The sequence below is a fragment of the Ictidomys tridecemlineatus genome, chromosome 8, assembly GCF_052094955.1.
Source record: "Ictidomys tridecemlineatus isolate mIctTri1 chromosome 8, mIctTri1.hap1, whole genome shotgun sequence".
Classification (NCBI taxonomy): domain Eukaryota; kingdom Metazoa; phylum Chordata; class Mammalia; order Rodentia; family Sciuridae; genus Ictidomys; species Ictidomys tridecemlineatus.
This window is the reverse complement of record NC_135484.1, coordinates 139,102,456-139,120,567: the sequence shown is the minus strand read 5'-3', so window position 1 is coordinate 139,120,567 and position 18,112 is coordinate 139,102,456. Positions and strand designations below refer to the sequence as shown.

Here is an 18,112-nt window from a genome sequence, read left to right as displayed (position 1 = left end):
GGTCTATTGCACAGCAAGGAGACTATAGTTAATAAAAACAAATTATATATTTCAAAATTTGTGATAAATTATAAATTTATTATAATTTTGAGAGTATATTCAAATATTCTCACCACAAAAAAAATGGTAAGTGAGGTGCTGGATACATTAATTAGCTTGGTGTAATCCTGCCACAGAGTGTGCATGCATCAAAACGTCAGTGTCCCACAAATACATACATATGAATTTTTTATGATGTATTATTTTTATCATTGTCAATTCAACTTTTTAATGCTAAAAGAATTTAGCATGAAAATTTAGCAAGCCAAAGGGGACTGACACTAAATGGAATCTCAGCTCCCCAGAAACGTGTTCACACATTTGCATCAAAAATGATAACTATCTGATAATAAGAGATAATTTTTCCCTTTCCAACCAGTGTCTCTATAAATCATGTCAATGTTCTAAAACAAACAAAAACAAAATTTTAAATGTCTGTAAATGATAGCTTCTTTCATGGGAGAACTTGGGATCTAGACAAGCATGTGTACACACAGAGTTAGATCTGCCAAAAGTAAATCCTTGTGGCATTTCCCCGAGCCATCCCCAAGCACAGAATATCGCACAATGCAAGATGCACTCACAGCTGTGCAGGAAGCCCCCTCTGCCCTGCTCATGACCAGCCTGGAAGCTGAGCCACTGGCTTGGCCCCGGTTGGTCAAGTCCAGCCCCAGCAGGAGATGTTACTTCTCTTCCACCCCACCCCATGCCTGCAAGTTCCTGATCCTACTATAAAACTCTCCGATCCTCAACACAGATAACGTTCTCAGTCACAACCGAAACTGGAAAGGAAATATCGTGTCACCAATTCAATGTCATAATGAGCAAAAAGAAACTTTTCTCCAGCTCTGGTCATTTGAAAAGAAATATCTTCAATGAAAGTCTTTACTTGAGATCTCTGAAGTGCAAAGCATATTTATCTTATTTCGGGCTATCCTTGCCAAGGAGACTTGAATTTAAATAAGGACACCCTGGAGCCTGTTAATCTGATGTGATGGGGTACAGAGAAAGCCTGGGTATCCAAACACCCAAGATTGTAGAGGAGGCAGGATGGTGTCCACTCGGGATTGCAAATGTCTTACTGCTGTTTTCCCCTGGATCCCTCTGTGGGCTGGGGTACTCTTTGCTGTCCTGGAGGGAGGTTAGCACACACATTATTTAACATGCACAACTTCCCTCCCACTTCAGAGCAGGGATAGAGTGGCTCTCAGGTGGCAACCAACCTCCTGCTCCTGCTAAGGGATCCACACTGACCCCATTCCCACCTGTGCCTCTCTCCTGGCCCAACAGACCCTGCCTTGCTTCCTACACCTGCCCAGCAGAACGTTCCTGGCTCATCCTCTTGCACTCTTGGAATCTGAGCCTCTTTATTCCCACAGCCTCTCTCCCAGTTCTCCCCTCCACAAGAGGTCTCTCCTCATCTAAATAATCAAAGCTGTCTTCTTGCATTGTGTCATGTGCCGGCCGCCACCCCTTCTTTCCACGTCCTTCACCATCCATAAGGACCCCAAGTGACTTCCTCCGTGTTCAATCCGGTGCCACAAGTATATGCACAAGTGCCTCTTGGGTCACATCTCCTGGATTTCCCACTGGCAGGCAACGTCCAGTGTGTCCACCATTGAGCTGGCCACCCACCCTCGCCCACCACCCCCAGCACAAACCTTCTGCTCTTCCTTCTTTATTCAGGATCTTAGTCTGACAAAGCCTTCGCACTCCCTGGAGCCCTGCCAGTCTTCAGATGGCTCTCTCCCACTCCATGGTGACAGCCATCCCTGTACTGAAAGCTTTGGTCCACGGCAGACCACTGCAGCACTTCAGGGTGGGAGGGCCTTGGGTGGAAGGAGTCAGCTCATCTCCGCTCTGGCCTCTCCATCCACTTCCACAAGCACAGATTTGCAAAGTTCACTCTCCTTCTTGAATGATCCCAATGGCTTCTTATTACCTAAATCTAAAGCACCACTGTTAACTTGACAGAAGAGTATCTCACAATCGTATCCTCACCTACTGGATTACTCAGAGATTGAGAGCGTAGACCCGGAAGCTCTACTCTTAACTTGCTGCGTGACCTAAGACAAGGTTCTTCACCTCTCTGTGCTTCAGCTTCTTTTCCTGGTAAACTGGGGGTAATTATAATAGAACTCACACGGTGCAGGGACCATGGGATGTGCTAATAGACACAAAGGTTTTGGAGCCGCGCCTGGAACATAGGATTGTTGGGTGTACTACTTGCGGGGACTGCCTGCCCACCCTAATTATGGTCACTTTTCTGTGCCACCACACAGCACACTCCAACCACCAGCACACAGTGCCCCCCACACACCACAGTTGCAGTGTCATGCTTCCACGACTTTGCTTTACTCCCTGTACCTGTCTACTCCATTCCCCTTTAGGTTCTGGGACTCAGACAATTCTCACTTTGGAAGGTCTTCCCTAAGGCCCCAAGACAGTCCCTCCCTGAGACCAGTGGCACCCTTGAGTGAGTGTCCGTCTTGGCATGCGTCACTTCAACAATTGTTTCTTTTTTTTTTTTAATTTGAGTTACCCTCCCTGGGCACGGGTCACCCCCAGCTCTGCTCTAAGTACATAGATACTCTGCTCTACGCCTCCCGGCAGACCTACAATGCACCCCCAAGTAGGGTGCACCTTTGTCATTCCTCCATTCTTTATGGGCAGGAATCTATGTCCTGATCATCTCTGACTCTCCAGCACCCAGCAAGCTGCTCAGTGCACAGTGGGTGCAGAGTTAAATTAGTATCTCTTAACTGAGTCGATCAGAAATGAGCTACACTTGCCAAGTACAGTGGCACACCCCTCTGATCCCAGCAGTTCAGGAGGCTGAGGCAGGAGGATTGCAGGTTCAAGGCAGCCTCAGCAATTTAGCGAGGCTTTAAGCAACTCAGTGAGACCGTGTCTCAAAATAAAAACTGAAAATGGAGGGGTATGTGGCTCAGTGGTTTAAGCACCCTTGTGTTCAGTTCCTGGTTCCAAAAAAAGAAAGAATTGAGCTACACTCTCAGGAGAGATGGTACCATGTGCAAGGACAGTTAGGGACAGAATGGTGGCTGTTGGATCTGAAATTCATCAGTGCCATAAACAAAGACGGCTGTAAGTCCCTCTCGCCATCATTAAATCGTTATTACTATATGAACATTTTCCGAAGTGCCCAGAGGTTAATGTGCTCTCGTTTGATTCTGAGCGATCATATAATTTCAGGTCTTTCCAAGGACATAATAATACAATTCACAATGACATTTTATTCCATGTTCTTGCTTCAAGGGTCATATGCAAAGTTCTGAGGAATTTTGCCTGGCCCTTACCTCCTGGGTTGCCCACCTTTGATAAAGGGTAGAGACACTCACCCTGACAACCTGTTCTTCCCGTTGAGCACCAGATGGGAATGGCCACGAATGGTCGAGAATTAGCATCAGGAGCTGATGTTATAGTTTCTATGGCAATGACCTAAGACCGCAAATACAAGTATGTATTGCTTATTAATTGCTACAAAGGAATATGCTTTTTATAGTTGAAGCTATGTACAAGAAATTCAAATGATAAGTGTTTCTGTTTCAGTGTGTATCCCCTTTCCCTAGAGCATAGAGCAAGAACTGTTCTGTTAGGCAGAAGAAAATGGTTGAGATCAAAACTGTTAAACACACTGATTGAAATATCTCTGGGTGACCTTGAAGCTGGTCTTAGTGGAGGGAGAGCCACAGCCAGCCCTGGAAGTCCCTGCATGGGGTGCCAACAGGAGCAGATCTGCCCAGCAGATTTAACGTAGTCCATTCCAATTATGTGAAGCCGGCAAATGTGTGGGGTCACTTTGGGATTATTATTATTATTATTATTATTATCATTATTATTTGCAGGGAGAGGTGGGTGGGGGAGTAGATTTTGGGAATTGAACTCAGGGGCACTCCACCACTGAGCCACACCCCAGCCCTATTTTGTATTTTATTTAGAGACAAAGTCTCACTGAGTTGCTTAGCACCTCGCTTTTGCTGAGGCTGGCTCTGAACTTGAGATCCTCCTGCCTCAGCCTCTTGAGCAGCTGGGATTATAGCATGTGCCACCACACCTAAGGCTTTTGGATTTCTTGAAGCACTAAACCTGGTGTGAAGTTTAACCTCTTCCGATTGTGTTTTCTAAGGAACTACCACTGCTGGAACGAAGCGTGGATGACCAGGCCTGATCTTCCTGTGGGATTTGGAGGCTGGCAAGCTGTGGACAGCACCCCCCAGGAAAACAGCGACGGTAAGGCTGCATCATCCTCTGGGAAATGTTCCCCTGATGACATTTATTTCCATTTTTACGTTGGCATTTGGGGTCTGGGCGGTCTGGGCAGGTGTAGGGTAGGTACTACCTGTCAATCAGATTCGGTTTCATTTCAATAGTCAGCTTTACCCTGATGAGTTTACAACTTTCAGAAAAAGAATATAAAACTTCACATATATAATTCATCTACTCTTGCTTTGATAAGCAGTTTTGAAGACAAGAGGAAAAAAAAATAACTATGTAAGCATTTTTAGTAGGCTATAAAATACAGTTCAGCCTTCCCTGGTCCACGGTGATCGGATATAAAGTGGGACAAGAAATAAAGAACTTGACAAATAATTATAGATCAGTCTTTAAATTGTTCTTCCAGAACCTGTTTTTTTTTTTTCATGTCACTTGATTCCTTTCAAAACTTAGGTGTGTGGATGTTGGTCTTCTAATTTGCCAACGCTATGAAGCGGTGGCAGCCGTGTCTGACCCTCTATTTTCATAAGTTCCTCAGCCCCCATTTCTCTTTAATAAGTTCATACAAAAAAAAAAGTTAGTGAACTGGGGATGGTTGATAATCTAAGTCTACTTCCTCAGGTGTTGATAGGAGATAGCAAAATGCATACATATGCATTTATGCAGAAACAGTACCTATTCATAGTGGCACTGTATTCTAAGACTTGGCTGAAAGGAAGAAAGTTTAACACTTTCCGCTGTGCTGGGTTGTAAATCATGAGACTTCCAAGAAGAATGGCAGCTGATCTCTTAGTAACTATGGTTAAAATTTAAAGAGTGTTAGAAAAGTAAACATAAACCCCGAGGGCTTTCTGAATGCAGCTTGGGCATTGGCCAGGGTGTGTGGTTAAAGTCCAAATTCTATAGTTAAACTTGACATAGGTCCAGGCTGCCCAAAAACACAAAACAAACAAACAGCACAACTGCCAAAGACAATCAACATTCCCAGCATACCAGGAAGTAGTTTAAAAAAAAAATCAAGGGAGAGAAATGAATTACAGTAGATGGGGTAGAGAGAGAAGATGGGAGGGGAGGGGAGGGGAGGGGGGATAGTAGAGGATAGGAAAGGCAGCAGAATACAACAGTCACTAGTATGGCAATATGTAAAAACGTAGATGTGTAACCGATGTGATTCTGCAATCCAATTAAAAAAAAAAAAAAGGGATAAGCCCTGGGAGGCCAACAGCTTCATACAAAGGTACCTGCATCTGTGTTTGTAGGTAGCAAAATAGATGCAGAAATAATGCTGCCAGGTTCTTTCCCTGGCTTCCAATTTCTGGTTGAGTTCCTCTCTCTTTTTTTTAAAATATGTTTTTAATTGTCAGTGGACCTTTATTTCATTTATTTCTATGTAGTCCTGAGAATCGAACCCTATGAAGCTCTTTTGATGACACACAGTGGTCATCTGCCCTCTCTTGCCAGGGAAAGTATGTGGGGAAAATCAGTGATAAAACCCAGGTCTGGTCTCTTTAGTGCCACGCTCAGTGCTATGGCCTGTCCAGTATGTGGGCAGGATTAGAGACAAAAAAAAACTCATGCCACCTTCCCCTGTGTGACCCAGGCATGTACCGGTGTGGCCCCGCCTCGGTTCAAGCCGTCAAGCACGGCCACGTCTGCTTCCAGTTTGACGCACCCTTCGTGTTTGCAGAGGTGAGTGGAAAGCCGGAGGAAAGCACCGTTTCCCTCCCCGACCTCTTAACACTCAAAAGGATAAGACGCAAGGTTGTGACGTCCCCATTTCCCAGGTACAGGGTGTATGCTTTGTGTTTACAAAGCTAGTTAGACAGCTTTCCGACCTTCAGGATCCTAATGTTAAATGAAATTCTTATTTAAGGGTTTTCTTTCCTTGATGTTTCTCAGTTGTTTTTCTACCAAAAGCAAATAATCTCCTAACCTTAGCTGAGTTCTCTGTGCCCACAAACTCACTGGTATCAGCGGCTCCAGAGAAATCAAAGGACTAACTGGATCACTCAAGGGAGATTGGTAGAGACAGTCCATGAATGGAAGTTTCAGGGTATTTGTCTCCCGTCTCAGGCCAGCCCAGCAATCTGTGTAACACAAAACACATACACACACACACACACACACACACACACACACACACACACACACACACACCAAGTGTAGTCTTTGGGCACTGCAATCCACATCCTGCTACTCCAGGCTTGTTATAAGGAGGACAGAGAGGGAGGTACAAAGGGGGCTGCTCCAGTCGAGAAATGCAACCCAATTAATGGGTTCATGGGACCCTTGGGTCAAGAGTCTGAAATTGCAGAACAGAGTAGGGGCCAGAAGAAGAGGGAGCCATTGAAGGGTGCTCCAAGGAGAGCACCCACGATCAAGTGAAATGTAAAGAGGTGTCAGGTAAAGAAGGCTCAGCTAGGAGGCTGCCCAGGGGGTGAGGGGATGTTTGAAAGGCTGAGAGGCAGAACTTCCCTGGAATATATTTGCACCAATAAACACACTGAACACTCTCTCCTGTGCATTGAGTTCTTACTAGGTAGTCACTTTGCCTACCCTTTGATGCTCTTAGCAATCCTTTAAAATGGGCATTAAGATTATCCCCCTTCTCCAGAAAGGAAAATTGAAGGAAAGAGTCTTTAAATGACCTTTCCACCCTCATCTAGCTAATAAATAGTAATGCTAAGATTTCTGCTCAAGCTGGTAAGTGCTACAGGCAGCGTACGCTAAAAGGAGTAAATGGTCATTAGTAGTGTGTGCCAGGCCCTGTGCTGTGGAACTCAGAGGCTCCTGTCCTTGGGAAGCATGATTCCGGTTGGGAGGGGCAGTGTACCAACACCCATGAGTGGTACGAGGGCACCCTGAAACTAATCAGGTGAGCAGTACAGTCAGCATAGGACCTGCATTTATGCCTAGAGGTGCATTAGCTGGGAAACTGCACCCAGGAAATGAAGCAGAACATCAAAGAGCACAAGGCACTGTCTGAGGAAAGGGGACCCAGGTACAGACAAGGATGATACCCCATGAAAGTGCACATGGTCCCCCACTTACAATCGCTCCATCTGTGATTTTTCAACTTTGCGTTGGTGCAAAAGCCATGCACATTCAGTAAAACCCAAGCTTCAGAGTTTGAATTTGGACCTTTTCCTGGCAGGATCCTCTTGGGTGATGCTAGGAAGCAGCCACCAGCTGCAGCTCCTGATTAGCCCCCATCAGGGAGAAATAAAACCAACCCGAAAAGGCCGTGATGCTCAGCTGAGGCTCTTGACAGGTCAGGTGTAGTAAATCCATTTTCAACTTTGGATCTCTCCAACTTACAATGCACTTATTGGGGCACAACCCTATCGTAAGTCAAAGGACATCTGTGTAGCCCTAGAAATAGGAGCAGAGCAACATGGGGTTGCGTGGGAGAGATTATTAGTACTTATTTAGGCAAAGGTGTTAGAAAGAGGAAGGAAGGAATTTTAGAAAGAGGGGGATGACTGGAGCATCCTAATGCCATGTAGGGAAAATTAAACGCTCTGCAGACCAGGGTACCAGTGAGGCACCAGGCTGTCACACCATGAAGACTGAAGGAAGCCCACTTGGGAAGCCTGATGTCCTGAGAGATTTGTCCTTCATCTTGGAAGCCAGGGAGAGACCTCACTGAGGAGGAGTGAGAACCAGGGCACTGGTGGCCTTGTGGCACATGGATGGGATGGAACTGTCATTGGAGGTAGGGGACCAGCCAAGGGGGTGGGGTTACCCCCTCCCTGCCAGAGATGACAGTGGCCTGCACTAGACACAGGACAAGAGCAGGGGAAGGAGGAGGCAGCATGGAGCATGGGGAATGAAGCAGGTGGTAAAATAAGTGTCAATATTCAGACAGCAAAATCGCGGATCTGAAATCCATGAAAGGAGTTGCTTTCCCGGCACTGTACCTGCCACCATTGCAGCTTCTAGAAGTCTCCAGAGACCAGGCTGACTGTACTTGGAATTTTATCTGTTTGATTTCACTTTGGGATTTGAAGATTTGTACAAACCTCCCCAGCTGCCATCCGATAGTTTACAATGCTCCGAGAAGCTCTTAATGGGAAATCTCTCTAAAATCCACAAAACCCTCTTTTTATATTTTTTTATTATGCTTTATGGCTGCGACGAAGGAGAGAGGGGAAGGCCCTCCCTGCACAGGCGAACGGACTAATGGCTGCTAATGCAAGCACTTTGGGCTGTTATTAAATATAAATCAGGGTGTTAGGAATGTCATAGGGATTTGCAGGTTATAATCACTTCCCTCTCACCCACCGTGGAGTTGTGCTTTGGCAGGGGGAGGGGAAAGCTCTGGGGCTGAAGTGGGGGTGAACAGAGCTGGAGGACCCCATGCAGGGCAGGGCGCAGGGCAGGGCGCAGGGCAGGGCGCAGGGCAGGGCGCAGGGCAGGGCGCAGGGCAGGGCGCAGGGCAGGGCGCAGGGTGTGCCTCAGGTCGGTGGCGCTGGCTCCTGCCTCCCCCTCCTCCTTGCTACATCACCCTCCTCTTGCTGCCCCAGGATTTGCCTGTTCTTTCCTCTCATGGTGACCACGGTCTCCATCATCCCTCCCTCATTCCTGGACCAGGTCAAGCATCATGTTCACTGACTTGTCTTAGAGGAGTGCGCATGGAGAGAATCCTCCCTTCCTTTCTTCCGTGGAGGAAAGTGATCCTTCACGTTTCTAGATTTCTGCCGGCCCTTGAAGCCTGGTTTCTGACCCCTGCCCGCCTCATGCCCTCTTTACCATGGTGAGTCCCTCCAGCTCGGAAGGTCCTCCTGCCTCTTCTCTCCCCAACCCAGGGTGGCCCAGGGCTTCTAAAGAGATGAGAAGAGAGCAGAGGGGCTCTGTCACTGGGGTCATCCGAGTCCCCAGGCTCAGCAGGCACTTGGGTTCTTGGCGAAGAATTCGCAACTCCTGTTAGCAAGACATTTTGCAGATTGTCTTTGAAGATGTTGCTCTTCCATCTTGACTTCTGATTGGCTCGCTGCCTGCTTTATGCATCTCAGCCCAGACCCACACACGCATGCGCACATGCACGTGGGAACACTCTTCGCCTGCACTCCGGGCTCTGAGACGACTTTTGCAGCAGCTCCGGAGGCTGCTCCTTCCCTACTTCCGGGCCTGTCAGTCTCCGTAGGCAACTTGTGCAGCTGATTCTTAGTAGACACTTTGCTCTCAATTCAAACTTGTCAACGTTTGAAAGCTTGCAGCTCATCTTCTAAACATCTTCCATTCAGATCTAAAATAATTCATTCAACTAAGAGATAAAACTTAAGAATCTTTTTTTTTTTAAGTTTTCTTCTTATCCTTCTTCATGCGTCTTGTTGGAAATATCTTTAAAAATAGCCCGGATCCAACCATTTCCCTGATCACCGTCCTTACCCTCTGAGCTCTGCACACTGCACTGAGCTCTCTGAAGTTGCCTTCTAATTCACCTCCCTATCCCTGCTCTTATTCTTCTCCTATCTATTCTCCAAAAAAAATAGTCAGAATTATCCTTTAAAATGTAAATTCAAAGTTGTCCCTCTCCTGCCCTGAATCTTCCAGTGGAAGACTCCTAGCAGCCTTACAATTAAATTGAATACGAAGCTTCCAGAGTTTCTGGGTGATCCGGTCCTTTGCTTTCCGGACACCCCACCCCTTGCTGATTTCCCTCCAGCCCTCTTGATCTTCTTTCTCTTCTGGAAGCATCCAGACGTGCTCTTGAGTTTTTACTCACACTGTCCTTTTGCCTAGGAGAGGGACACTCTCCGTTTGTCCTCTCCTCCTATGGGGGTGGAGGACAAATTTGCATGTCCTGTTCCCTCACTGCATTCAGGTATCTGCTTCGGTCACCTCTTCAAAGAGGTCTTCAGTCTCCCCGATCCCACTTGAAAGATCGCTACCTGCCCTGATTTTCTCCACCTGCCCTGTCTTGGTGTTTATTTTCACCTTTCTAAAACAGAAGCATCAGGAAGGTAGAATCTGTTGTATTCTCACTGCTGAGAGCGTATTCGGTGTCTAGCAAATTGTTGTTCTTTCGTTGTTGAACGATAGGATCAAGCAAACGAGCTGCTAGAATCGCATTGAAGAGAAGTGCTCCAGTGCTGGCAGTTCTGCTGGGGGGAAAGGCATGTGTACAAAACACAAGAGAGCACACACAGAGGCCTGGCACAGTCCCCAGCCGAGGACAGGGCCAGCACTGGGATGCTTAATTGGTGATTGTGCCAGGAAGGTCCCCTGGCCCAGCTGGGCACCCATTGCCTCCATATGCTCCTGACCAAGCAGCATGCTCTCCGCGGATCATTCAGTGAGGTTATCTCCACTTGGGAAAAAATGGACAAACCAAAGTCAACTCTGTCTTTGGTCCTGAAACTAAAAAAGCAAGTCCATCCTTGGCAGAGGTCTCAGCTTCTGCCAGCTGTGCAGATGCGTTTATATTCTGTGGGTGGAAGTTTGCAGAGAGAACCCTCGAGCCTCTGAGGCCTCAGCCCACCTTTGCTGAGCTCCTGGGCCTCTGAGAAATGACAGAAGCTACATGGGAAGTGCTTGTGTCTGACGGAGAGGCAAGGGTGTTGCATCGGGAAAGAATATCAGATTTTGTGTGAAGATGCTCAGTTTGACATGAGCATTACCCCTTCCATCTGTAGAGGTAGAACTACATGATCACTAAGACCCTTCTCCATTTAAAACAGGGAGAATAAATAACCCTGAAACATGAAGAGTTTCCATAAGTAACTCTACCGACCAGCCCTGTGAAGAAAGTATTATGTAAACTAGGTTCAGAGAGACCGAGTAACTCAACCAGAGTCACACAGCTCAAGTGCAATATTCCTTGCAGTACACCCTTGAGCTTAACCATGGTCCTACTATATAGAGTCATTTGGTCTTGGTGGAGCCTATCAGTGGTTTTTGTTTGTTTCTTTGTTTGTTTTTCTTTCTTAAAAGCCCCTCAGTGATTCTTCTATAAAGAACCATTACACTAGTGGCCAAAACTGAAAAGAAAGCTTGCCAGTGTCACTTGGAAAGAGGACTTTCCCTCCACCTCCCGCCCCCAATATATATATACACAAAATCCATCCCATCTATGTGTTTCCCATTTTCTCTCTACAAGGGACAGGGTTGTTGGGCTGGACTGGGATTTTAGCCTCAATTAACTTCTTAACCCCTGCTCAAGGGGAGCCCAGGATTTGCCACCTTGATATTTAACCTTGTCTCTCTAGAAAGCCATGAGCTGCTGTGAGGGCTGTTATTAAAAGGCTATTTGTTTCGACAGCGGCAGGTGGAGGAGGAGCCCCCTGGGCATGCATGGCCCCCTCCAAAGGGAATGCCAAAGTTCTCAGGCAACTCACTTAAAGTTTCCTTAACTTATGTCTGAAAATGACAAATGTTCCTTAGATAGGTTCTCTGTCCCTTCCTGTCCTGATGCTTGATTTGAGACTTTTATTTCATATGGCTAGCACCATTGAGTTCTGCTGAGGACTGGGGTCACCATCAATTACCTCAGAAATCTGAGTCTCAAGTGTGGAAACACCAAAGCCCCAAGCCTGGTAGTGTTCATGGCTCTATGGGGTCATATGGAGGAGGAAGTCGACTATGAAGCCCAGGTACATCGGCCCAAGGGGATGGGCTGTGGGCCGGCCTGGGATAAAGGTCAAGAGGACAAACTAGGAGTTGGCTGAGGACTTAATACTTCTCCACTCCCTCCAAGCCACAATCACTGTGCCTGAGCCTTCTGAGTTTTGGTAATCTCCCATCTAAAGTACGGATAATGATGTAGACCTCACAGAATTGTTGTGTTTCAAGATATCCTTGAAACATTGTGGATATTCAGGAAATGTTGGGTACCTCCTTCCCTAATAGAGACCAGACTTCATGAAAATTCACAACATTTTGTGGGAACATGGAGAAAATTTGATTTCTGTAACCTCAATTTTAAAAGTTAGGAATACAACATCTTGTTTCCCCGATACCTAATAATGGCCATTCCATTTCTACTCAATTTTGAGATTTTTCAAGTCATATTCACATAGATCTGATCTCAGTCTGGCCTCAGAGCTTCTATAAGGTTGGCAGAACAAGTGTAGTTAATTTTCATGTTATAGAAGCAGGAACTGAAGTTCCTAGAGGTTAATATGACTTTCTCAAATGAATGCCCCAGGATCAGAGCTTCTGGTAGCTAACCCAGTGTCTCTCTCAAGACCTTCCTCCCAGGTGCTGCACCTGCCAATCCCTCTGACTATCTCAGTCTTCCTTCCCTCCATTCTTTACTTCTCAAACTCCTAAGCATCCTACATGTTTCAATTTGGTTGCTACTTTCTAGCCAACCCCCTTTCTCTGCCACCATCCCAGGTACTCCCAAGCATCTTATCTTCCTAAGGTACTTTTTATACTGAAATGCAGGAGTTCATTAAAGTTGCCCAATACATCTTTTAAAAATATAATAGACTTAGAGTCCCACCCAAGACCTTAACAAAGCATTTCCTAATTTTTTTTAAAGTTATCCAGGGGATCTTCATGCATGGAATCTCCCTTACTACTGTGTAAGCCTTATTTGGAGGGACCAAATCTATTCTGTTCATTATGAGAACTCTGGCACTTTTAACAACATCTGAGAATACTATTAAATAATGCATACTTATCAATAACATGTGCTGAGTGTGAGCTCTATGTCAGGCACCATGATAAATAGTTTACATGCATTTATTTCCGTTAATACTGCTGGCCATCAAGAAGGAACTATTATTACCCTACTTAAAGAGAAGGGAAATGAGGCTGAGAAAGGGACTTGGAAAATATATAGAAAATACATCATGAATATGTATTTTCATGTTTCCTACCTGCTACTATGCTAATCAAGGAAACACCCAAGAAAAGTATTATAAAAAATGCAATAACAGTCTCTGGGAGAATCAATTTTCAAGCTCAGATTTAGAACCTTGGAGGAGTTTGGGGATCATGTATTATGGTCCCAAGATACTATTTCCAAGTAGCACATTTTGCTTGCTGAACCACCAAAAAAATTCCTTGAACTTCTCTTGGATGATCTAGTCTTATCCTTCTACTAAAATACTTTTGGCTGCAAGTTACAAAATTAATATGGCCCAAACAGTTGGAGATTTGCTTTTCTCATTTAAGAGACCCTGCAGCAGGCAGTTCCAAGGGTGGTTTAGCCACTGAATGGCATCACCAAGCCTGCAGACCCTCTCCTCGTTCTACTCTGCCAGCTTCTGATTGGCAGTGGTACTTCTCTTTACTGTCCTGAGGTGGTTGTGGCAGCTTCAAACATCACTTTGCATGGAAATATCTGAAAGCAGAAAGACAGACTCTCCCACGCACCTCTCTCTCCTTTTGCAAAGGAGGAATTCTTTCTGGGAAGACACCTGGCAGACCTCTTCTCCTACAAGGAGGTCACATCCTCTACCAGCTTAAAAGAGGTGCAAGAAGGCAAGAAATGGACATAAAATCCTTCTGGCTGTCTCAAAAGTGGCTGCATTTACCAGTATGAAAACGGGAAAAGAAGATGATTGCTGCTGATAGCCCCAGCCCCAGATAGCCTTCATTTAAATTACTCATGAGTACTCAGATGCATATTCTTACTTCAAAATGATCTTACAATGAGCATGGTCCTAGGAATCCAGTGCTGTTGAAGAAAGGGACGATGCAACTCTAGGGATCTCTAGATGTCCACCCTCATGGAAAGTTAAAGATTTTGGTGACACGAACATTTTGATTTTGCCTTTTAAAAAAATACAGACATAATATTTGTACATCTTTATGTATACATGTGGTAATTTGATACATGTATACAACGTGTAATAAATCAGGGTCATAATTTCCATCTCTTCAACCATTAATTATTTTTGTGTTGGGAATGTTTTACTCTTCTACTCATCTTAACATATTTTCTAAATTGTTTTAATCAATAATTACCCGACTGTGATAGACAGATGGACAGAGAGAACAAATTCCTCATCTCTTTTTTTTTTTTTTTTGGTGTTCTGTATTGAAATACTTTCCATTCCTTCCCAATCTTTAGTAACCACTCTTTCACTCCTTTCTTCCACAAGATTGACTTTTTAGTTTCCACAAAGGAAAACATGTAGGATTTTTCTTTCTGCATCTGGTTTATTTCAACTAAAATAATGACCTCCAATCCCATCTGTGTTGCTGCAAATGATAGGTTTTTGATTGTTGCAATGTCTGAATACTATGGCATTGTCTATACACCACATTTTCTTTATCCATTCATCCACTCATGGGCACCTAGGTTGATTCCATATTTCAGCTATTGTGAGCAGCGCTTTGATTGGCAACGAGGTCCTGTGATGATGACGAATGTTCTCCTCTCCTGTTTCCAGGTCAACAGTGATCTTATTTACATCACAGCTAAAAAAGACGGCACTCACGTGGTAGAAACCTTGGATACCACCCACATTGGAAAACTAATTGTAACCAAACAACTTGAAGGAGACGGCATACAGGATATTACTGATACCTACAAATTCCAAGAAGGTAATTTACCACAATTGAATGATTTTTTTTTTAAAGTTTTGCTCCAATCCCTAAAACATACAGTCACTGTCACCCTGAAATTTGTTTTAGAAAATGTACTGGCATTTGAAGCATTTGGAAGTCAAAATTCTCATGAGTGAAAGACACATCACAGCTTCAGTTCTCCACTGTAGTTTTATTTGGTTGCTTGCTTTGGGCAGAATTCTCCTTCTCTTGGCTTGTGAAATGAGTTGGTTCAAAGTTGTATGTATTTAAACAGAATATAGAATATGTTCTTGTTGACAAGGACCTTCATTTTAAATAATCCTTTTAGAACACACAGTATAACTAATATAATCTTGTCTTTAGTCCAATAATAGAAATTTAAATAACTGCTTCACATTTGTTTAGTACTTTACAAATTATTTTTAATACATTGTTCCACTGAATTGTCATAGAAACCTCACGATGGAGGTAATGTAATATTAATAGGTTAGTAATGTCTCACTAATTCAGGTCAATTATGTTGAAGGCCAGTTTCAGTTATAAAATAATGTTATAGTGGGGGGTTTTTTGTTAACTTTTATTGTACAGAATACTCCAAATGACACTATTGAGTTCAATTTCATCTCAATCAATACTGAGTGTCTCCACAATTGGTTTGGTGTGAGGCCTCCTAGCAGAGAGCAGGACGTAGTTTCTGTCCCCAGGCAAGAGATAGGATTATTATTCAGAGAACAAAGAAGATGGCTACTTGATCCAACCAGGAGATGCAGAAAAAAGTGAAGCTCAGGAAGAGAGGTCACAGACCTCAGCTAAAGAAAGCTAGACAGAGCTTCCAGGCTGTAGGAACATAGTCCAGTATGTTTGGGGTCCTGCAGGCCTTAACAATGCATCATGTTCAGATGCCCAGTGACCAAAGACAAAGCTTCCCAAGGTCAATCAGGGCCAGGAGGTGAGGATATTGGGTGTCTTAATGGGAAACGTGGAATATATTTTGCAAATGATTCACCTCCAGATATTCTTGAGTGCGGCATTTATTTTGGTGAATGGATAAAAATGATAAGTAATTAGCATATACCTAAATATTTATCGGTATTCCTGAAGTGCTAAGGAGTGAAGGAATTGTTTAAAATATTTTAGACAGTCTCCTTGCTCTTATTTACAAAAGCAATTTGCACTATAAAGAAAAAGCTTGCTGAATTAAAAATGAGGGTGCCTCATGTTAGAAATTCAGAATTTTTGTCATTTGAACTAGTGAATTTTTACTGCATTTCTGAAAAGGTTGCTTCTCTCCTTCATTTGGTTGTTATCATCCATGGCATGACATAGATAAAAAAAGGGTTCTTTTTCCTTTTCCCTGAAAGAAACGTTAAAAAAAAAGCACAATAAAAGAAAACAAACAAGCAATGCCCTCTTATTATACAATTACAAACAAAAAGATTTAGAAAGGGAAAAATAAAAAGAAATTCCGTAGAAAATGTGAAAGAAACTAGCTGCAATGTTCTCTCATTAGATGTTCCTGCATTCATCTGTTCAACAGCTTGCACTTAACCATCTGCTGCGTTGCAAGTACTGTCTGGGGTGGGGGCTTGCAGGGACCTGCCTTCCTCTCCAGCTGCAGAAAAAAACAAAATCAAGCACTGGCCAGGCTGGGTGAGAATTGCTTGGCACAGGCAGACAGATGCTGCCCCCAACCCAGACTCGGGTCAGGGAGGGCCTTGTGGTCCTCAGCATACATATTACTTCTGCTGTACTTACAGGGGCTGTCATCGTTTTCCAAGTAGATTTGAAGGAGCAATTCATTTATTCCCACCTTGGAGTCCTCCCAGAAGGGGTGCTGTGATTTATCCACCTGTTTAATACATTGAATTAGCACCTCCTGTGTGCTAGCGCACTGGGCACAGAGCAGTGATCACAACACTGATGCTGAAGAATAGATGGGAAATGTTGGGGAGCACTGGGGTGCAAGTTCTCCAGGAAAAGTCAGAGAGACAGAGAATACAGTGTGGACTTTCTTACTCCGGGAGAATGAAAGGTGAGCTCCTGAGCTCAGAGCAGTCAGCAAGCCACACAACCAGATGTCTTCTCCAAAACAGGCAGCAGAACGCAAGTGCCATTAACTGCCTGGCTCATCGGTGACAGGTGACAGTGAAGGCCAAATCAGGAAGGGGACAGCATCCGATGCCAGGAGAGGAAAGATCAAAAGTATTCCATGAAAGAGAATTTGGGGGATTGGTTAGACAAAGACCAAAATAAATAAAATGCACCAAATGTTTGTAGGGAAGACTTCCGAGGTCCTGGCCTCCAGAATTGGACAAGAAAACCAGGATCAGGGCGAGGTCAGTGTGTGTTCTGATCCAACTGGAAGACCTCCTACATCCACATACACAGTTGTAAGAAACCACCCCCCCCCCATGCTGCTTCTGGGCTGGAGTTTGATTCCAGGTGAATAATTAGTCTCTTAATCAAGGCTGGCATCTCCATTTCAAACTCTAATTTTGGAAAGGATGGCGTGGAGTGCTATTTGGAGAAGGATGCTGAGAATCCCTCTGAACGGTGAGGAGGGTGATGGATTGTTGATGTCTGCCACGGGCAGACAGTAAAGGGCTGGCTGTGTGCGCGCCACTCTGATCCTCATAGCGAATCCCTCATATAATTTCTCTGCGTCCACAAGCACTGAGTGTGGATACTAAAGCATGGAGCCGAGTAAAAACATAGAAAAGAACTTCTGACCAGACTTGGGGATCAATCATTTTAATTAATTAAATTGCAAGAAGATCATTTTTTCCACTTTGACAAATGAAAGTTTAATATCAATTTTATGACTTTTTTTTCAAAATATAAGACTCAGCAACTATAAAGCATTGAAAACCAGAATTCGGAAAGCTTACACTGTAGTGATCTGTCTTCTTTTATGATGGTGTCTCCACCCCAGTCCTTCTTTACTCCATTAATTATGACCCCTCTGTCACATATTTTCATCTCCCCTGCTCTAATTTTTCCTTTCAATTAGCATTGCAGTGTTTGCTACATTAATTAAAAAAAAAATTAGCGGGACGTGATGGCGCACACCTGTAATCCCAGTGGCTTGGGAGGCTGAGGCAGGAGGACTTTGAGTTCCAAGCCAGCCTCAGCAATTTAGTGACACCCTAAGCAACTTAGTGAGACCCTGTCTCTAAATATTAAAAAATGGCTGGGGATGTGGCTCAGTGGTTAAGTGCCCCTGGGTTCAATCCCTGGTACCAAAAAAAAAAAAAAAAAAATCACAAAATCCTTTTCAACACGGTATTCCACACCAAATGTGCCTCTTTGTGTCTTTGCAATGTGTTTTCATCTTGAAAGAGCTGCCTGA

The 18,112-nt window shown here is 44.4% G+C and overlaps 1 protein-coding gene across 2 annotated transcripts in view; it reads left to right on the top strand.

Annotated features, from left to right (window-relative positions):
* F13a1 (coagulation factor XIII A chain) overlaps positions 1-18,112 on the top strand; it is a 160,700-nt gene that overhangs the window by 110,754 nt on the left and 31,834 nt on the right. For both annotated transcript variants that reach the window (XM_078020501.1, XM_005327491.5), the window contains 3 exons: positions 4,187-4,290; positions 5,876-5,964; positions 14,625-14,778. In XM_078020501.1, the coding sequence (XP_077876627.1) occupies positions 4,187-4,290; positions 5,876-5,964; positions 14,625-14,778 (347 nt within the window). The remainder of the gene's footprint in view (positions 1-4,186; positions 4,291-5,875; positions 5,965-14,624; positions 14,779-18,112) is intronic.